The following is a 23,486-nucleotide window of genomic DNA, read 5'->3' as shown; positions in this document are numbered from 1 at the left end:
AAGTTTCATCTCATCTCGACAGAAACCAGAAAACATCTCTGAGATAGAGGAGGAGGAGGAGGAGGGAAGGGAGGAAAACAAAAGAAAGAAAAAAAAAGCAGCCGCGTCTCCGAGATGAGAAGCGACTCGTTGTTTGCGGCAGGGCGATAATTGTGAGGCTCGATTCATTTTTGTTTTTACTGGTCTTGTTTGTCTTTTCTGCTGCTGTGTGTGTAATCAACATGTGAGCGAGCGTGGCGGACAGACGGAGGGAGGAGTGTTCATGTTGTCTACTCTCATTTTGTTTCCTAACAGACTCAACTAAATCATTTCGACGTGGGAAAACTGTTGTGTGTGTGTGTGTTTGTGTGTGTCGTCATTTGGTGATGCTGCTGGTGCCAACACACACACACACACACAGACACAGAAAGAGAGAGAGAGAGAGAGAGGCTGAATGAAGGAGTTACTACGGCAACAAACCCATCATCCCTCCGTCTGCCAGGGAGAGAAGAAGAGAGGAAGAAAAGACGAGAGACAAGGAGATGCAGAGAGAGAGAGAGAAGTGAAAGACAGAGAAGACAACAAAGAGAGAAATGAAGCGTAACAACGACGAGGAGTAAAAAAACGAGAGAGAGAGAGAGAAGTGAAAGAGGCTGAAAACAGACAAAGAGAGAAACGTTGTGTTATACACACACCTGAACAATTACTGCATACTTTACATTTCTTAGTGGTCTTCCTCTCCTCGAAAAGAAGGAAATAAAACAACAATAAAGTACAGTATATAATATTTAAGTTAGATAAAGATTATTGTGTTTGTTTAATAAAGGAACGTCTCCAGGCCGCATTTATAAACTACTTTTTCTTTTATACGTGAACGGATTTTTTGTTGACAAGATGATCAATTCAAAAATATCTTTAAAAAATGTCTTAAAAGCAGCATCAGGTTTGTTAAAATGTACATTTAGTATTTTTGTTGGTTTTATATCATTTGAAATGACATTTGCACCATTTTTTACCAAAAGTAAGACTGAATGCTCCTGAAAATGTCAAATGGTGTAACCACAAAAGAATGATACATATTAAATATTTTATCACCTACAGTGTATTTAAGTGGACTTATACTAATAATGACTTCATTTAAAAACATCAAATAAAAAGTATTTTTTTTGGAGTATTTCTACATTTACATATTAAAGCATTTTGTCAATACTGAGCAGAACATTTCCTGAAAATGTTTTTCTCTAAATACATTTTGATGTGTTGCATTGCTAAACATGGATTATATTTATTCCACATTTTATTTCACATTTATTTTCCTGTATATAATCACATTTTAATGAAAAAATAATTGGTTACACCAATAAGACACCATGCTGCAACACGTCATTAATCCATACACATGTACAGATTTTGAGTCTAACTTTTTTTTAGGGCTGTGAGATGATTAATATTTTAAAGTTGTGATTAATTAAAAACTGTTTTAAAAGCAAAACTGCATTAAGTCCATATCAACAATGTAAAGTCATTCCTACCAGTGTGTCTTGATTGGGAATCAAATGAATGCAAAGAAAGTTACTTTATAAACTCAACTTTTTGATATATTTAAAATAAAAAAAGAAATGCAATGAGCCTGAAGGAAACACAATGTCTACTTCACAAAAAATAGAAGAATAGAAAATAAATATACAACAATAGTTTGGTCTGGAGGTAGGAGACAACTTCAAAATACATTTTATTTATAACAAGATTACGCTGTTCCACACTGAGGAAGATGCACAGAATGTACAGCACATTATAATAAAGTACATAATAAACAGAAGATACTCCATAGCTCCGTTATCTTTGAGTTCAGTAGAAGACTGAGGAGCCTGAATGAAATGATTAAAGCATTAACGCTGATTAATAATTCATATCAGATGATGCTGCTGCTCTCAGTTAAGGTTTATAGTTATATAGTCAAGAGTTTAACCCTCCTGTTGTCCTCGAGTCAAGGAAGGAAGGGATGAAGTAGGAGGGAGGTAGGGAGGGAGAAAGGAAAAGAGCAAGGGAGGAAGGAAGGAAAGAAGGAGGGAGGAAAGAGAGAGGAAGGAAAGAAAGAGAGAAGGAGGGAGAGAGGAAAGAAGGAACATTCAAAACAGACAACACAAAGGTTAGGGATACAGCAGTACGTTAAACCTGTCGCAAAAATTACCGACTTATCTTACAATAACGTAATAATCAGCATCATCATGTCAGATGACAATAATATTGTCAATATATCGTCCAATAAAAGTAGTTATAATGGCAGGTTTAATTGGACACACTAACTCATTCAAGGGAATGGGAGGGTGTGTCCAAACTTTTGACTGGATCTGTTTTTGGCTTTAAAATGTTTGCAACTAGTGAAACATGTCTGTTATAACTTCTGCAGCTCACTATCATGTCCGACCCAGAAAAGGCTCAAATCTTCACATTTGAGAAGCTGCAACCAGCAAATAGTCTGTTTTTATAGAAATGTAGCCCCCCCCCCCCTCTCCAATCCCCCTTTCGATTATTATACTATTATATTATCATTATATCAGTGGTATAAAATGATCTTCAAATGACAATAATATTGTGTATATATATAAAAATAGGAAAAGAGAAAGAAAATAAAAAGTTACTAAAATAATATGAGAATGCAGCAAAACATCATGGAGGGCAGCGCCCCATATCTCCAATCCCACCACCCATTTACATTATTATACTATAATATTATCATTATATCAGTGGTATAAAATGATCTTTAAATGACAAAAATATCGTATATATATAAAAATAGAAAGAGAGAAAGAAATTAAAAAGGTACTAAAATAATATGAGAATGCAGCAAGACATCATGGAGGGCAGCGCCCCATATCTCCAATCCCACTACCCACCCCTCTTAACATTATTATACTATTATATTATCATTATATCAGTGGTATAAAATGATCTTCTAATGACAATGATATCGTATATATATAAAAACAGAAAGAGAGAAAGAAAATAAACAGTTACTAAAATAATATGAGAATGCAGCAAGACATCATGGACGGTAGCGCCGCATATCTCCAATCCCACCACCCAACCCTCTTTACATTATTATTCTATTATTTTATCATTATATAAGTGGTATAAAGTGATCTTCAAATGACAATAATATAGTTTATCGCGATTATTTCTGAGGCAATATATCGTCCAACTAACGTAGTTATCGTGACAGAGATAGTTTGCATAGCGAGTAGAGTGCTGCAGCTTATTAACCCTTACATACTGTTAAGGGTCACATTTGACCCTTTTTTATATCTGAGATCACTAAAAAATATGTTTTATTTCCTTTTAACCTGAAATGTGAACTTTACATACAAAGAAAGAAATATATTCAACACATATTCATCCAAAATGTCAAAAATATTCATTCCTCATATCATTTGTTGAAATGCTTTCTTCTGTTTTATTACATTGAACCATTATATAGTGCTTTTTATGTAGTTTCTTTTCCTCATAAAAAGTAAAAAATTAACTCTTTCTGCTGTCTGAAAGCTTCATTAAGGATTCATCTCACATTTATTTGTGACTTATGAGGTTTTTATGAATGATTTGTGGTTCAGAAGTGTTCTGATGGGTCAGAATATGAACAGTATGTAAGGGTTAAGATGAGGAAAAGTCACATCTGTTGTTTCCCCCAAACTGCTGGAAAAGTGAACGGGGTTAGCTCCAAATTTAGCAACAATGGGTGAAGCCTGAACTGGAGACACTAAACAGATTTGGTTTGTGGACTGCTGCTCGGAAGCAAATAGTATCGGATCTGGGGAGCGCCATTTTTAAAATTTCAGGTGCATGCTGGGAAAAATAAAAACATGGATTCTACTTATATGGGCATCAGGAGGAGCATGAGGCGCCCTCCTGAACCTGTGAACCAATCAACCTGTCAATCACCACGTAGCCACGCCCTAATGCATACCCTGCTTTATCGTCACATATAAAATCAGGGAGGCCAAAATGTCCCAAATGAACATCATACTGCATTGAAGAAGGCTTTAAACTAGCGATTGAGACCATAAACACATTTTGAAAACGTTTACTGAGGTTAGAAATCAAGTGAGAAGTTGGTGAATTCTCCATTGACTTGTATAGAGACGGAAGTCCTTTTGACACCAAAACGGTCGCCCCCTGGTGGCCTTTTGATAGAATGCAGTTTTAATTTACTTCCCCGTTGGCCTCATTTCAGAGGACCGGAACTCCCCGCCTGGTCGAAATACAAGAAAAGTGACTTATTAGCTGTATGAACTAATACTTAGATACTCCAGCTACTTTCTCACCTGCACACACCTGACCAATCACTGCATTAGTTGCTTGTTTCGGACACATACTGACACTGTGAAGGTGTGCAGGTTGTAGTGCATCTAATTTATAAGCCAGAAACTAAGGAGTTCACATCTTCTATCGCCTTTCTTTTAATGAACCATAACTGCAATCTTTCCCTAACCTTACCTCTAAATTTAAATATTATTTGCAGAGTTGTTAAATATCAACATTCCTCTCAGGTGATGAGGTTTAAATTGTGTGTTTTGTGTTTTTTCATCATTTTGTGAAGCAGAAATATGTTTATTTTTCAGTTTTCTCTCCTATTTAATCGCTTCTGACCCGTCATATGGCTTCTGTGAGGCCTTGCAAGGGTCCTCGACCCCTATGTTGGGAACCACGGCTCCACAGCAACAGAAGAAATAAGTTGAATGTTGATTTTTTGTGAGATCTGAAAACGTTTCCTACACTGTTCTGTAATTTTTCAGACAGTGTTTTGGCAATACTATATAAACCTACAATGCCAATAAACCTGTTTGAATATATATTTAAAAAAAAATTAAGAACATAAAAGGGGAAATAAATGACGGCAGCAGAGAAAGGAATGAAAAGAGAGAGCGAGAGAGAGATTAATGAAGCGAGAAAACGAGAGGGAGCGAGAGACATATGGTGGCGGATGGTTTGCAGACTTTTCTGCCTTGCGGCGTTGAGCTGACAGCTCGTCTCACCGCTCTGAATAACGCAGCAGCACAACATGTAAAAATAGAAATAAAAGGTAGAGACAGTAGAAACAGAGAGGCAGCAGCGGCAATAGAGACGATCCGAGACCTCGACACCGGTTTGTTTGTGCAGCATTTAATGTCACGCATGATTAAAAAAAACAAAACCCTGAAAATATGATTACAGACAAACATAAATAAATAAATAAATAAAAGACTCCACGAAGCACTTAATGCATGAGATTAATGTGATTTTTAGATGAGATTTATATCTATAACTATATTATGAAATGACTATAAAGCAGGATTAATGAAATATCCCAACAGAAGGAAAAAAAGGGGATTTAAAAACAAAAAGCTGTAAATAAACAAAAACATAAAGCAGAAATATTCATTGTTTTAATGCATTTATATTCATTGTTTAATATAATGTGTATATTAAAAACATAAAGTGTGCATGTGTGTGGTAGAATCTGTCTATGTTATAATTTTAACAATTTAAACAGAGATGAAAAAGATAGAAAAGACACATAAAATAAATAAATATAGGATTATTATAATGAAAAAAGAATAAATTAGTATTATATTTATGCTTTAAATGTTGTGGTATTTTTGCTTTGATTCATGCTGTGTCCCTTAAAAAGATTTAAAAAATAACATAAATAAACACTGGATGCGAATAAGAGGAAATTAAAGGGAAATATTGTGAATTTAATTTAAATGAAAAATAAAAAAGTTTGATATAAATAAAATCTGGTGCAGCAACATTAATAATAATAATAATAATAATCATAATAATCATAATAATAATAATAATAATAAAGTGTGTATTAAAGGTTTTATTTAAAGGCTGTATTTCTTTATATTTCACTAAAATACCGAAGTGTTGTGAATTTAATTTAAAGAAAAAAGAAAAAAGTACTTTTGAATGATGCATGATATGAATAAAATCTGGTGCAGCAACATTAATAATAATAATAATAAAGTGTATATTAAAGGTTTTATTTAAAGGCTGTATTTCTTTGTATTTCACTGTTTCCACTCACTTTACATATTTAAAACCAAACCTGTATTTTATTATAAATCAAACTATGAAATTCTACATTTTTAAATCCTTTCTCTCTCTGCAAAACATTTAATCTCATTTTCTAACATGCACCTTTTTTTTCATGTCCAGACTGAAGCTGCAGAGTCGTGTCAAGTCTAACCTGCAGGTTCTCATGCATGCAGCTTTAATTCCCTGCAGAGCTTCATTGTGCTCGCTATAGAATAACCGACGAGGTGTTATATGTAGGTTTCTGTAGGTTTTGGTCGCTGCCTCAGCAGGCGGACGCTTAACGAGAGTCTCAACACAAAGAATGTGGGTTTTTTTTCCTTCTTCTTCTTCTGCAGCTGAACAGACCGAAGCTTCTTTTCTGCTGCAGAGACCCGAAGAAACAAAAACGGCTCGACAGGAAAAGAAATGTCGACGCTGCAGCGAGACGGAAGACGAGCGAGAGAAAAATGAAAATGTAGAAAAAACTTGTAAAAAACTGATCCAGGAGATTAAAATGAAGTCAAACAGATAAATATAATCTACATTTAGAACATATTACACACTCACACTCCTTCTACTACTATTACTACTAATGACTATAATAGTAATATTTATTTATCTTTGCAATTATTTCGATTTTTCATGCTGTATTTGTTCAGTTTTTTAATTTAATTTAAATATTGAACATGAAAGATTTACTCTGCTGAATAAATACTGAAACATTTATTAATTCATCATGTTGGTTGTTTATTTAACTGAAGGTAATTACATTTAAACATATTTACTTTAAACATACTGGAGGAAAAAATAACATTTATGTGCAAGTTTTTAATTATAAAATGTGTCAAAATGAACTATAGTGTTATTAATAATGTTACTGAAGACACTGATGTTGTTGTTTTTTAATTTTAATTCTTTGTAATAAAATTAGTTGCATCAATTGTTTATTTAATTATTACAGTAATAAGATTTCTGCTTTTATTATTGTTGTTTATTTGTTTATTATGAGGATGATACTTAGTTCATTCACTGTAGGAGTGATGTTATGACACATTGTTTTATTGTTATAGTTTAAAATACACACATAGTAAAATATAAACAGCATATATTTATTAGAATAATCTTAACTTTTTTTAAAGGTTATTAATTAGTTTTAGAAAATGTTCAAATGTATTCTTATTATTATTATTTTCTATTACTATTAATAAACATTTGGCAATTTGCTGCAAATATGAAAGTTATTATAACTAATACTGATTTTACTAGTTGTCTATAGTAAAAATGTAAAAACGGTAAACATTAGATTAAAATTAGTATAATACTTATATTTATATATTCAATGCTTGTATATTAAATATCTCACAGTTTGCATTTATTTGTATTTTTCACCACTTTAACACAACTGTGTAATAATAAAAGGCCTATAAACTGTAAAACATGTTATTATGAATATACTGAATTATTAAATGAAAATGCAAAGCTGTATGACAATCTAAATATGTTGATAATATAATAATAATAATAATAATAATAATAATAAAAAAGCTCAGATTAAATAAATATATTTGTTTGGTTGAAAAAAATAATAATAAAGTATGCTTTTAAAAATGGTTAAATGAGGTGTTTTTTTGTGTTTCGGCTATAAAACAGCTTCAAAATCACCTTAAAAATGATTATTATGATGTTATTTATATATATATATTTATATATAGTCTGTGTGGATGTTAGATGGAGACAAAGAGGATTCACTTCAGTTTTCCTGCAGCTGCTTTGATTCAACAACTCATTTACACACATGTGAGAGGGACAGGTTTCAGTGTGTGTGTGTGTGTGTGTGTGTGTGTGTGTGTGTGTGTGTGTGTTACACCGGTGTGAAAACATGAAGCCCTTTCTCTCTCTCTCTCTCTCTCTCTCTCTCTTCCCTGCTGCTTGCTGCACAGAAACAAACTGTCTTGCTTGTTTGTATTTTACACTTTTCTGTTAAAATTCGTCTCCCCGGTTTCACACGAGAATGTCCTACGTTGAGTGTCTGTCATTGAACGCCTCGTATTTACGATTTACGATATCAGCCTCGCAGACGCTTTGCTTTCTTTAATCACTCACAGTCTCTAAAATAATTCATTTTTTTTGTCTTAAACCCGCCTCTCTCTTTCTCTCTCTCTGTGTTTTTTTTTTTTTTTTTTTAATTGGCATATAGGGAGGCTTGTTTGTTTTTGTTGTCTGCTGTTTCTTAAATGTGTGTGTTCGTGTTCATGTGGCCCCCGGTGTCCCAACAAGCACCGCGGTAGGTGTTGGGAGGCGCTTTTCCCCGCAGCACACAAACACACAGAAAAAATACACCAGACAAAATAGACGACAAAGACAGAAACGCACACAAAGATAACACACACACACACACATATAAAAAAAATGCACACTGACTCAAACTATGGGAACACAAAAACATACACACACACACAACTCAGAGACAAAACCTGTTAAAACACACAAAAAAAGGACCAACATCCTCATGTGGAAAAGCACACACACACACACACGAACAATGATACACAACACACACACACGAACAATGATACACAACACACACACACATACACAATGATACACAACACACACACACACACACACACACATAGAGAAAGAGAGTGAGACACACACTAGTATGAAACCAGTTGGCTCTCATGGGGCGCCATCTAGTGGTGACATCCGCCTTCAGATCCAACACACACACACACACACACAAACACACACACACACACACACACACACACACACACACACACACACCTGCAGAAACATTATGATTTGTGGTTTTTTTCTTCCGCTTTTTGGTAAAAATGAAAGAATCCAGCAACTATTTTGTTTTTTGACTGAGCCAGAAACAGTGTAGAAATGTGCAAAATGTAAATGAATTATCTCCTTTATCTTCCGAATCTCACACGTCATTAACAGAGTGTATAATGAGGCAATGCTCTGTACTAAACTAAATGAATGAAAATTAGATTCACTGTTATTTCCATTGCTAATATTGCTATCTCCTATAATCACTATCTACATAATGCAGTTTTAAGCATTTTAACTGTGTTTTAATGTACAGTTGTTTTGACTATATTGTCATTCATTATGTGTTCATACAGCAGCAAACACTTACGGGTTATTTATCATAATAAATAATCTCATAACACAATAAATATGATCTGTTGTGTAATACAAATAGTTAAGAAGTATAAAATCACACACATCAGATAGGCATGTGGGTAGCACTGTAAGAGAGGTGCTATAATATGCCTAGAAGTAGTGGTAGAAGTGGCAAAATTAAAATATTAGATGGATAGATTGCTTTTCTACTTACTTATTATTTATTGTTCTTTTACTTTTTTTAAATTGACACTCTCCTATTTTTACTGTCCAATTTGCTGCTGCAATAATGTACATTTTTCCCCATTGTGGGACTGATAAAGGAATATGGATAGATAGATAGATAGATAGATAGATAGATAGATAGATAGATAGATAGATAGATAGATAGATAGATAGATAGATAGATAGATAGATAGATAGATAATATTATATAGTTATGGGAAATACAGTAGTATTTCTATTGCAGTATGTACCACACAGATCCAGGTTACTATGTATATTACACAGTTGAATTAATAAGATAATTACACAAGTAAAAAGATAAATATAACAAGATAAATGCAATACAGTCCTGCAAGAAGTAAAGTAAATATTGGAGTATAATAGACAATAGTTGTACCAGTATTGGGATAATGCAGTTTTTTTACACAGTACCACAGTACTTTGAGTAGCAGTAGTAGTAGTAGTATAATACTGGAGGGAATAAATGGAAGTTTATTGGAAGTAATAGTGACAGTGCTCTCTTCTAGACTACTAGCATCAGCAGTAGTAGTACTTCTATTAGCCGAATGAGAAGTACTGTAAATGCAGTACTGCTGGCCTAATAGTAGAGGTAGTAGTATTAGTAGTTGTAGTTGGAGTAGCAGTAGAAGCTGTAGCTGTAATGGTAGCAGTAGAAGCTGTAGCTGTAATGGTAGCGGCAGTAATATAGCACTAGAAGTAGTAATCATGTAGTAGTGACAGTCTTCTATTATAGCAGCATCAGTGGTAGTCGTACTATTAGCCTAAATACCAGGAGTGATACAGTATGGATAGTACTGTAAGAGTAGTTATACTGCAATAGGCCTTGTGGTAGAAGAAGTAGTAATGCTGTATTTTTTACTTTATATATGAACCTTATGTTAAAGCAAAGCTAAGAAGACATCAAAGGTCCTTAGTGGCCCAGCTGACAACAGGAATCCTTCCCTCGAATCTTGAAAGTCGGCAGATTTAAAAACATTCTTGAAGATGAAAGATTATGTGAATTATGTGAACTCAACAATCACATTTTCTTTCATACTGTCCCTTGTATGATGAACTGAGAACTCCAATATTTACTGAAATGTTCTGGTGCTCTGATGATGGCAGAATGGACTGGTGGTTTAACTTTAATGTCTTTAAGTTTGTTAAATATGTATCTGAAGCCTGGAAAAAGCGTCAGGATGGTTTATATGTTTAATTGCTCTAATGTCTGTTATCTGGTTTTCATTTGCTATTATTTACTAATACTTTTTTGGGTGTCTTGTAAGCCCACTTGGGCTGAGCACTTATGGTGCATGACACTGTTAGGGAATGTTCCATAACTAATATGCACTGGGTCAAACTAGGCTTTGCGGTCATAGCAAGGCCACACCAAATATTGGGTTTAGACACCGTCTCCCCTTGAGATAGTGGTAAGCAGTGAGTTTGCTCCTTTTGGGGAAAACAGGAGACATTATGATAGTGTTGCTATAGCAACCGAGGTCAGATATGTGTTTGACTGTTTTCCCTGAACGGGGTAAAGGTAACTAGAGTCAGAGGTTTGATATAGTGTTGGATGCAGGACAAAGTGAGTGTTGTCTAAGCAATGTTCTGTCTATAGACCAGTAGACTAAATTCTGTATATTGTAGATGTGTTGGATCTGCCCATATTTGGGCATGGCTCAACCTTGGGCATTATCTGTGTGGTTTAAAGTCTATCCCCGGAGGAGAGAAACTTCAGAATTGAAGGGAGCATCAGAACATAACATGTACTGATCAGTCATTCACTTCTCTTTGATCAAGTAAATAAACCTTTTCAATGAAAGACATCCTGGACTCCTGTCTACTCTCTCCATTGATGTATGGGCTGCATAATTAAAATCACTATCAGACACATTAATAAAAAAAATCAAAAGAAATCAATGTATTTTAACATAATTTACCACAATACCATTATTAACTAACAGCAGCAGTCTCAACATTAGCTGAAGAAGTAGTAATCAATACTGTTAAATGGTTCTCTTCTAGACTAGCAGCAGATGTACTTTAATAGTAGTATTGCTATAAAAGGCCTAATAGCAGTAATATTAGTAGTAGTTGGTGCAGCAGTAGAAGCTGTAGTAATCTAGTACTTGAAGTATTCAGAAGAGGAAGTAATCATGTAGTAGTGACAGTATTCCCTACTAGAAAAGCAGCTTTAGTAGCAGCAGTATTATTATTACTGTAGCAGCCAAAACACCAGGAGTACTATGAGCAGACCTGTAAGAGGAGTATTTCTATAGAAGGCCTCGTTGTTGTGCAGTGAAGGACTAAAAGCAAGTAGTATAAAGTCCCGTTTGTGACGACAGCTACAGGAGACATTCAGCAACATTTGGTTAAATCCCAGCTCATCATAAATGGGGAAACGTCCTCCATCCTGCAGGATTCAGCTTCAATAGATATGGAGGGTCTGTTTTTCTGGTCCTTTGGTTTATGTTTATACCTCATTGATTGTATACATGCTGTTTCATCATATAAATAATCTACCACAGAGCTTTCTCTCAACCCTGGACCTACTACCCTGTATCTTTCAGACGTCTCCTGACTCCAGCACACCTGATTTAAATGAACAGGTCGTTATCAGGCTTCTGCAGAGCTCCATGATGAGCCAGGTGTGTTGGAGCAGGAAACATCTAAAACTGTCAAAACAAGATGTTGGACCTTGGTTTTGAGATTGTGTCTCCAGATTTTAGACTCTGTTTAAATTAAGCTTGTGTGATATGAGTTCCTATGTTTTAAGGGATAATGTTACAAGGCCCACTAGCCCAACTAAATGCCAACATACATTAATGCTATTTCAACCTCTAGTGTTATCAAAGACAGCGATAAAAATAACAGAAAATCTCACAACCAATCTACCAAAAGCTACAGCGTATAGTTTATTTTAAAAATATAGAGCATTTAGCACCGACTGCTGCAGTGTTAGTTACTGGTTAATGGGTGACTGTCAGTTTAATGCAAAGTAAAAATTAAACTGACATCTGTAGTACTGGAGGATCAAAACATTGATTACACTCACCTTTCTCTTCTTTTTGCCTCTTGAACCTTTTTCTGCAATAACAAAACTGTCTCTGCATGATTTCAAACTCTGGTTATATCATTTGGTTTTCTCCTAAAAATCACAGTTGTACATGTATATTAATTTGCCAGTTACAATTACATAATGTTGACTGGCAATTGTGACGTTCAGGAGTCACAGGCAGATGATGAGGATGGATGGTGGGTGCAATAAGTTCATAATTTAAAGCTAACACATCTCTCCCAATGTGAAGGTTTGTGGGAAGATCATAGTTTTGGTTAAATAATAAAGTAAACTCAGTAAAAGCTTTAAATTTCCTAAAAATAAACACCTAGCTTCTACAACACATTTTCTTACAAACTCAGATGATGTAGAAAAACTAATTAAATATGTTGTCTGTGAACATTTTTACTGATAAATCCTATATAACATTTTACAGCTTGACAGACACATTAATTACAAGTAATAAAAATAATTCCCCATTCAGACAGCAGTACGTGTTTTTCAAATTGTTCCTTCTGTTGCAAGTCTGTAGTTTATAATAGATGTTCCTAAGAGACGCCACTGCCTTGAAAATGTTAATTAGTGTTGATACTTTATTTTAAATTCAAACTACAGTTCACACATTTAAAAGATTGCATATTTGATTGAGTTCAAATTGTGAGTTAAACAGAGCCGCTGCATGCTCTGCTGTCCTTGTTAAATTACGTGAGGCTTGTTGTTGTTTTAGCTAACGTAACGAGGAGAAGACTATACACAATGATATGAGAAGTTGTGATTCAACGCTGTAGGTGGAAGATCTGCAGATAAAGTTGAGGAAGATTGTTTGCTGACTTTCGAATAAATGCACCTGCTTTACAGTAAACGTTAGCTTTTCATTCAATGAGGAAGTGAGGCGCCGCTAAAGAAAGAAAAGTTAATTTTATTATGTTGTTAAAATAGCCTCTGACTTCTGTTTATATTGGAAAGATGTATTGTTTGGTATCCATAGCAATGACAAGGAAAAACATACAAAATTATATAATATTAATTTATTAATTCTTTTAGGAAAATACCTAATTCATAAGGCTACATTTAGTGACACAAAGCCTTCATTTATTGCATTTGAAAAGGAAACCAAACAATATATAAAAACTATTAGTGATTCAAATAATAAGAAAGCTGCTAAAACTCATGAGTTATGTACTTTGCTTCGTATTTTTTAAGTGAAACTCCCACTGGCTGCTATGTTGTTATATATTAACGACTGTGTGTTTGTCTCTTTGTATATGTATATGTGTATAAGTATGTATACAAACATTTTTTTATTATGTCCAAACAGGGTCATCACATGCCTTTGTTCCCCCATTTATAAGAAAATGTTCCTCCCATCAAAATTAGGCCTTATGTTCACCCTCAAGGATTTTCCACCAAATTAGGCCTTAGCACAGGTATGGCCATCCCTCAACCTGTTGTTTCATCTATGAAAATGCTTGAAAGACAGGTGAAATTCTTTAATTTATTATTAAACTGAGGGAACATAGGGCTAACAGAACATAGGGCTGAGGGAACATAAGACAAAGGGAACATAAGATTGAGGGAACATAGACACGCTCCCCTTCAAACAAGGTAGTTTGGGATGGGTTTGTTGCACTGGAATTTATACGCACAATTAGGTCTTACTTATAACTCATTTGATCTTGATTTATTGAAAAACGGATAGTACTAATGTTAATGATCTGTATCAAATATATTTTCAGGTGTTGACCATGTGATACAAACTGTCCATCAGTAGTTATCATAAAATGTAGACTCTGATTATACTGTTGAAAAAAATACCCACATAATCAGCAGTTAACATGTATGTGAATGTAATAGAAATGACACAGAAATCAGATCCACATTGATTTTAAAATATTTTTATTTAAACACAATCAAGAAGGAGAAAAAAAAATCATCTTTAAAGTTCCTGCAGATAGCGAACACTTTGTGAGCACTTGGGCAGTTTGTTCAGAGCACAGATATCAGAGGAGTGAAGCCACATGAACACACACACACACACACACACACACACACACTTCCAACACTGGAAGCGAAAACAGCTCAGAGCTTAACACACCGTGATTAAAACTTACCGAAACTTTCCTGCTCTGCACACAGATACACTGAACCGAAACCCACTGCAGTCTGCTAACCTCGTACATCTTAACACCAGGATTCAGGAGTAACGGGTTAAACACGGTTCGGGACACGAAACCTGTAATCTCTTAATCATTTAATAAAATATATAGTCTGTGGATACCTCAACCAAAACATCCACTCAAGTTAAAGTCTTTATTAAAAGTATAGATTGCTTTGCTAATATTAATAATAGTATATTGGGCAACAGTGTATACTTAAAATATACTTACATTAAGATTAATACTCTTGTGTACCATAAATATGAAGCGACCAATAGCAGCTGGTTATCTTGGCTTATCATAATATATAATATCTGATTGTCTTTAAAGGTAACAAAATCTACCAACGAGCGCCTCTAAAACTAGCTGGTTTACGTGTTATGTTTTATTGTATGTCTACAATCTGTTATGGTTTTATGATTTAGGAGGAGGCAGGTGCATTTCCATCATTGTTTGTTTGAGTGGAAAAGATGAAGATTTGGTAACGTGGTCAAAGTTTACACTACATTAGGATGGAAAACTTGTTTGTGGACTGCTGCTCGGAGGCCAATAGTTTCGGATCTGAGCAGCGCCATCTTGAAAATTTCAGGTGCATGCTGGGAAAAATAAAAACAGGGATTCTACTTATATGGGCATCAGGAGGAGCATGAGGCGCCCTCCTGAACCTGTGAACCAATCAACCTGTCAATCACGACGTAGCCACGCCCTAATGCATACCCTGCTTTATCGTCACATATAAAATCAGGGAGGCCAAAATGTCCCAAATGAACATCATACTGCATTGAAGAAGGCTTTAAACTAGCGATTGAGACCATAAACACATTTTGAAAACGTTTACTGAGGTTAGAAATCAAGTGAGAAGTTGGTGAATTCTCCATTGACTTGTATAGAGACGGAAGTCCTTTTGACACCAATACGGTCGCCCCCTGGTGGCCTTTTGATAGAATGCAGGTTTAAGTTACTTCCGCGTTGGCCTCATTTCAGAGGACCAGAACTCCCTGCCTGGTCTGAACAGAGCCAAATCCGATTTGGACACTTGCTAAAAACAGTGTGGACAGTCAGGCCTAAAAATCAGATTTGCCTGCAGTCTGAACGCAGCCTAACTGGAGTCACGAGGTTGACACGCAACCAGTGAAGAAATTAAGATCCTCAAATCTCATCAGTGTTTTGAAAACATACAGACCTGCCAGCAGTTAGCAATTTAGATAGCTAGCATCTATCAAAACAGTGAACACCAATCGGTAAAACTAGTATTATTTTAGCTGCCCTTTGATAATTTATATATACTTATATATAAATATAACTATTGATTATACTGTCACCTAAGCCCAGCAGATGACGTTAGCATGAACGGTATATTCTGAGTTCTCTGAGTTTAACGTACTTTTGTTCTTGAGAGTTTCAACTCCCGATGTCAACTTGTCCGGTTTGAACACCTGAGGACAGAGTTATGATTTGGTGTATGTTATATTTAGAAAGACTTATTTTCTCATCTGTGGGAACATTTGCAGATCTGTTACCTGGTTACATGATATAACCTCGCCTTTGCTTTTAGAAGCAGTACCTGCATGAACCCGATCACCCAGAGCTTTTATACTCACATTAATCTACAGCTTCTTTGCATTAGCTAACACACACACACACACACACACACATACACACACACCACTGCCGGACCATGTGTACACACAATTATAAAACAAGCATTTCAACAAATGCTTTCAACAGAGTCACCTCTTTTACAGAGAAACATTCAAGAAGGTGACATTTCTGTTCCTATTGAAGCTGAAATGCCCGTTTCAGAGAAGACAGAAGAAGCATTTATCAAAGAAGAGAGGCACGAAAAAGACAAGGCCATTAAGGCTTCAGATAAACAGCCCTTATTTTTCAGATGGCAGTACAAATATAATATAATATAATAACCCTGATACATGCTGTTCTCTCTTTGTGGTGGTATGAGGAGTTCCAACAGTTCAACTTTGCCTTGCTTATGGGTAAACAAACTTAAGATAGCGTGACGACAGGCCTTTACTGAATCATTCACTGAGCAGCACTCGGGTCAATAAACTATAAACTTCAAAAATGTATTTGCAGTAATCACTACAGCTGCCCACCATGTGTTCTGGTGGAAGGAAAGAGTAGGAGGAGGAACGGTGACATTTTAAATGCTAAACTGCCAAAGTATAATTATTTGAATCATCAAGTGTTTTACTTTTAGTTATGGCAGCAAGACATGTGGACGTACGTGCAATTACTGCACAATATAAGCTTAAACCTTTGTTTTCTTAGGATTTGGTCTCATGAAAAGATCACAAAACTATAGCATGAAATCAAGAAAAAAATAAAGAAGAAGAAAAGTTGTTTGTTCTTTTTAGTCTTTCATATGACATTAAAATAAACACCTGTTTAATTCCTGGTAACAGCAACGTAGTCTCTCAGCGGTTTGTTAAATAGTTACAAGGTGTAATCTACAGATGTGTGTACATAGACTTTAATTTTCATTTTTTGTTTTGACACTCAAACGTCTCCTATGCCATCTATATAATGAACAAAATGTTCATGTTTGGAGGTGGCAGCTTTTAAAATCTGCGTGTAAAAGTTTATCGACAAGAACATTTGTTTTTCCCCACCTCTGTGAGTAAATTAATTTAAACTTTGACAATACAAGTTGCTGTATTCGAAGCCAAACATCAAGCTAAACGTTTTTCCAGCTTGATCTAACACATTACGTTAGCATTAGGATGATGTAAAGTTGGTTAGGAGCCTTTGTTGTGGAAGACACACGAACATGAGCAGAAGACCTGACGAGGTTCAGATTACGTCTATAAAAGGAGACAAATGTCCATATTCGGGGATGGCTGGTTGGGTGGATGCCGAGAGATAGATGAGAAAAAGGGAAAAGTGTAACAATGATTGTCGTGGCTTTTACTTAATAGGACGATGAAAGTAACTTTAACCCAAACCATAAGTAGTTTTTGTGCCTAAACCTAAACCTCACACCATAAAACAGCATTATTTGTTAACAGTATTTTAGCTTTATCTCACAGTAATATGTGAAATGACTCTGACCTAATCAAGACTCAATCAAATAGGTGTAAATGTGTAATTTTTAGGAAACACAGTCTGCTGCCGTCACCCGTACACCGTAAAGTACCACGTTGAAGATGCACAGTCACAAATATGACTGATTTCTTTGATTATAAAATATCTTATCAAAGGAGGCATATCAGAGAAAAAAACAACAACAAACATGCATGTTTGAAGATATTGAGACAGTTTGAATTTGTTGCATATTTCTTTCTTACAATTGACGCAACATGGGGAACGTAACACATACAGGTTTTAAAACCAAGTGTGACACTAAATGATCAAATGTCATACATTCTGGAGCTTTTGGCATTATTCATCATGCGTCACAGATAGGAAAAAATAAACGTACAAATGCGATCGTTATCGTAGATCTGCCGGCGCTGCTTTTTTACATATAATTACACACAATTTTAATGTGGTTGAGAGTTTGTGGTCATTTCACATATTTCTGTTTGATCAGATTGCATTTTTCACATTTCAAGTTTAAAAAAAAAAAAAGGTTTACTAGTAAGCAAGGCAACACTGGACCAACAGTTTAACTGAGGCCGTGATCACGTGAAGCTTTTTTTTTCTTACTGAAATTTAAAGCAAACAATAAGCTACAGAAAGCTGTTTGCATGGTATTCAGCTAGCATTAGCCAACTTTAGCAAAACGTGTTTCATCATTATTATTATTATCATTGTTTAACCCTCCTGTTGTCCTCGAGTCCAAGGAAGGAAGGGATGAAGGGAGGAATAAGGAAGGAAAGATGGAAGGGAGGAAGAAGGAAGGAAAGGAGGGAGGAAAGGAAAGAAGGAAGGGAAGGAAGGGGGGAGGAAAGAAAGAGAAGGAGGGAGGAAGGAAAGGAAGGGAGGAAAGAAGGAAGGATGGAAGGGAGGAAAGAAAGAGAAGGAGGGAGGAAGGAAAGGAAGGAAGGGAGGAAAGAAAGGAGGGAAGGAGGGAGGAAGGAAAGAAAGCGAGAAGGAGGGAGGGAGGAAGGACAGAAGGAAGGGAGGGAAGAGAGAGGAAGGAGAGAAGGAGGGAGGGAGGAAGGACAGACGGAAGGAAGGGAGGAAAGAAGGAACAGTCAAACCAGACGGGGTCAATTTGACCCGGGAGGACGACACAAAGGTTAATATCTCTATCTGAAATCATTATAGTCTTTTGTAGCTAAAGCTGAGAAACTTGATTCCAGGCAAAATTCCTTAAATTCTCTACACTGAAAAGCAGAAGTTCAGAGATAAAAACTAAAGTCATCCCAAAAGCTTCCAGCGTGATCACGGCCTTTAATTTTAAGTCCATAAAAAGCAAGAACAGAGTGTATCTGGGTTACACCAACAGTGAAAGCATTCATACTGTTGACAGAGGACACTAGTAGCATTCAGGTGAACCTGCTGCCGAGCATGCTGATGTTTTTGTTTTGTTTGTTTTTGAAACAGGATTTTCCTTTTTCTTTTTTTTTCTTCTTTTTTTAAAATTGATTATATTTTTCTCTGAACACACTGAAAGCTCCTTTACTATCCAGACTTATATTTGTCAAATCTCTCAAACATTGAAAAATAAAAATAAATCGTGGTGATGCAAAAAAACATCTAAACACGTACGAATGGTGTTGACGAATGGATAACTTAAAGTGATGGTTCGGCGTAATTTCAACCTAGCGTCATATGCACCTTGAGGTCTATCTAAACACCACCTCAGCCCTTTTTTTTCATTTGGCAGCATAATACTGGAGTTAGAGCCATCAGCCGAATGCCTTAGTACAGGCGCTAATGGACCCACCAGAGTATCTCGTAACTCGACTAATAATGCCTGGATTGTTATCAACTTCTACAGTAGTACAAATAGGGTCTTTACTCATAAATCGATGCATTGGAAAGTTTGTAAGTACACCAGGAGTTTATTAAAATAACACTTACCTGATGGGTTTTACTCTACTGCTAAAGCTGTTAAGATCGTCGAAATCTCGCACAACCACACGGGATTTCAGTGATCGTGCGAGATGTTTACAGCTTTAGCAGCAGAGTAAAACCCATCAGGTAAGTGTTATTTTAATAAACTCCTGGTGTACTTACAAACTTTCCAATGCATCGATTTATGAGTAAAGACCCTATTTGTACTACTGTAGAAGTTTGATAACAACCCAGGCATTATTAGTGGGGTAATTTACGAGATTCTCTGGTGGGTCTGTTAGCGCCTGTACTAAGCCATTCAGCTGATGGTTCTAACTCCACCAGTTTGCGACAAAATGAAGAAAAAAGGGCTGAGGTGGTGATGAGATAGACCTCATGGTGCATATGATGCTAGGTCAAAATTACACCGAACCATCACTTTAAGTGGAGCCAGAAAAACACTGACAAACAAATACATTACTCTTGTTGTTTTTGGTATTTTTGTTGGCACTGATTTTTGAGCAACTGAGGATTTTCATTCCAAAATGCTACATATCCATTGTACCTGAAACAAAGATGAATTGTCATATGATGAATTGATTTATTGGCTGCAGCAGTCGGTTCATCTGTGAATAACTTCATTAATTTTGGATATCTTGTTTTTTGGAATGAAACCCTTTTAACCCCTGACCTTTCACTGCAACCCTACAATGGAAAACATAAAGAACAGTATTTGTACTATGAATGTTTACTCTCATTTTTGTAGTTTTTACTTCCAGAAACAGAAGACATCTTTCACTTCAAATTATTAAACTTTACATAAAATGACTTTTTATTCAGTAATGTTCACTACTGATTAATGTATACATTATTTTTTATTCATTATAGCACTTAAAATGTTATTGTGTATACGGTCAAAATTGATTGACTGAGGGAGCCCAACTGTAGAAATGGCTCAAAATTGTACTTTAACAGCAAGAGTCTGAAAATTATGGATAAAAACTCTATTTAAATGACCTGCTTCCCTGCTTCATGATGAACTTCCATGAGTTTTAATTAATTTTGTGGCATATTTTTCGATAATTTGACCATCATCATCATCATCATCATCATCATCAGTGCAGTGTGTAATAGAAAAGTGCTGATTAGGAAGAGAGGCACAAGCAGGAGGGTTGTTGTGTTTTCCTTTTAGATTTTTCTCCCTCTGATTGTCTCAAAAAAATAAAATTCATCTCCTGGTATTTTTTGATGAATTACGATGGGTCCAGGTTGAAAAGTAAATTACATTGCAATCACCAGAGAAAAAATATAATATTCAATAATTAAGACTCAGTATTCCAGAAAGAGAAGATCTGTATCTTATAATCAACAGATTTATAATTATAGATCATCTCCAAATGATTATAAAGTAAGGATCTCTTCATAATTTGAGCACGTAATTAAGATATCTTTGTTTGTTTGATTGTTAGTTAATTATTTTACTCATTTTGTTTTACAGAGACAATATAGACAAACCTTATGATTATGAGATAAGGATAATTATTTTATCCAAATGTATTATGTTATCATTTTGGAGAATTTCATGATCAAGATATCCTAACCTTATAAATTCAAACAGATAAAACAAATTGTAAGATCATAACCTTGTAACCATGAAATAAGAACTTAATAAGTATGTGGTTAAAATTAATTGTTAACTATGAGATCATTTCCCTGTTATAATTAAACCAGGATTTCATAATAATGAGATAAAAATGACTAAAAAAACAAGATATTTACCTCGTGATTATGAAACAAGGCAATTATAATTTCAAAACTGGGCTTTCATTAACAAGAGAGAATGATTATGTAATATTTAACTGTATTTCTCTCGTAATTATAAAACAAAGATATTGTAATCAGATGAAATAAACTTGTGATAGAAACAAAACAATCAGATTTTTTGCCTCAAATCCACAAAAGAATATAATTACGTGATAAATTAAGTACGAGATCCTAACCTAAGTACAGTTTTTTGTAAAATGTCCAACATATTTACCTTAAAATCACGAAAAGAAAATCTTGAATAAGTCTAGTGGGACATATAGCAGCTAATAACGTAATAATTTTACCCGCTTTAAACGTAATATAGCTAATAACGCAACAACTTGCCAATAAAATAAAACATTTCGGAACCAATAATGCAATAGCGTTATTACGTTATTGGCTGGTATTTAGTTATTGGCTAGGTAAATAATAACTCACTTTATTACGATATTGGTCATTATTACATTATTGGCTGCTACAGGACATCTGGCTGAAATTAAATGCAGAGATATTTTATTTTCAGTCATAATTAAACAGGCCTTAAAATCACGAAAAAAATTATCTTGAATACGAGAGAGAAAGTCTAGTGGGACATATAGCAGCTAATAACGTAATAATTTTGCCTGCTTTAAACGTATTATAGCTAATAACGCAATAACTCGCCAATAAAATACAACATTTCGGAACCAATAATGCAATAGCTTTTTGTCAATAATATGATAAGTTATTACATTATTGGCTGGTATTTAGTTATTGGCTAGGTAAATAATAACTAACTTTATTACGATATTGGTCATTATTACATTATTGGCTGCTACAGGACATCTAGCTGAAATTAAATGCAGAGATATTTTACTTTCAGTCATAACTATGAGATACCGTCTCTAAGTTGAAAGCAATGCACTTCGGTAGAAAAGAAGCAGGTCTAGAAAGAAACTTTAGTTTGGTTTTTGGTTAAATAGACTGAAGGAAATTTAAATTATCTATCTTTAAAATGCACCATGTTGTTGTTTTTTTTTTGTAAAAGTTTGTAACTAATCTTTAAAATACGTCATTTCTAATTTTGTGCTTTCGTGTTGGGGCAAAACTTTTTACGTGACCCCCCCCCTCGTCCTTAAAGTTCACTGACCCTCTCACTGAGGGTTTCTAACTCCTCATCATGCTCACGGTAACGCTCCATCCCCTGTCCGCCGCTGTCGCCGCGGGGACTGTTGCTAAGGTAGGTGGGGTAGTCGAGGCCACTGAGCTGCGCGTGGTGATGCCAGCGCAGGTCGTCGCTCTCGTGGGTGATGTAGCGCTCGTTCATCCGGCTTTCCAGGTTCCGCAGATCCAGCCACATCTGGTAGTCCTGGTGGACGAAACAATAACAACTAATCAATAAAAATCAATACAGACATTATGTGATATAGTAAATTTTTTAGATATTCCAATAACATTTGTCGCATTTGCTTTTAAAAACGGTTAGTGAAATCCTTGATTCTTCGGGCGCCTCTTTACGGCTCTGGTACGTAGGGCTAGGTATCGTTTAAAAAGTTACGATACCAGCACCAATCCAAGAAACCTTAAAGTGATACTGATACCAACTGAGTACTTCATTAGATACTAGGGCTGGGCAATATATCGATATTACATCGTTATCGTGATATGAGACTACATATCGTCTCAGAATTTGGATATCGTGATTGATAGTTTTAAAATAAAGATAAAGATTTATTAGTCTGTTGATTTTCTCTCACAACCTTATAAACATTTTTTTTTTAACTTAAAATGGTAACTATTAAAACATATTTTTAACATTTCTGTGCTTAAGTTTTTTAATGTATACACCCATTTCAATGTACAGGCAATGAGCTAATATTGGCAGATATATCTTTTAAGTATATATCTCAATCACGAAAACAAGGTTTAAAATCTGTCAAAGGTACGATGCCTTTTATCCTCAATTCAAGAAATAGATAAACTCATGAAAAAACACCCAAAACCAAACTTCCAGTGAAAAATGTAATCTTTCTACAATTTGTATTAATTAGGTCTTCTGTTTTGCTCCAGTCTGATACTTATTACTAATATTAGTCTTTAGTCTACTGTTAAGTCTATTATTT

General features: G+C 35.0%; 1 protein-coding gene across 1 annotated transcript in view; it reads right to left on the bottom strand.

Annotated features, from left to right (window-relative positions):
* Positions 1–22,498: 22,498 nt before the first annotated feature.
* Positions 22,499–23,486, bottom strand: part of LOC133976972 (serine/threonine-protein kinase D1-like) — a 34,231-nt gene continuing 33,243 nt past the window's right edge. The window contains exon 19 of the mRNA XM_062415112.1: positions 22,499–22,732. Within this exon, the coding sequence (XP_062271096.1) occupies positions 22,499–22,732 (234 nt within the window). The remainder of the gene's footprint in view (positions 22,733–23,486) is intronic.

The sequence above is a fragment of the Scomber scombrus genome, unplaced genomic scaffold (assembly GCF_963691925.1).
Source record: "Scomber scombrus unplaced genomic scaffold, fScoSco1.1 SCAFFOLD_163, whole genome shotgun sequence".
Lineage (NCBI taxonomy): Eukaryota > Metazoa > Chordata > Actinopteri > Scombriformes > Scombridae > Scomber > Scomber scombrus.
The sequence above is the reverse complement of the archived record's forward strand: the minus strand, read 5'-3'. Positions and strand labels throughout refer to the sequence as shown.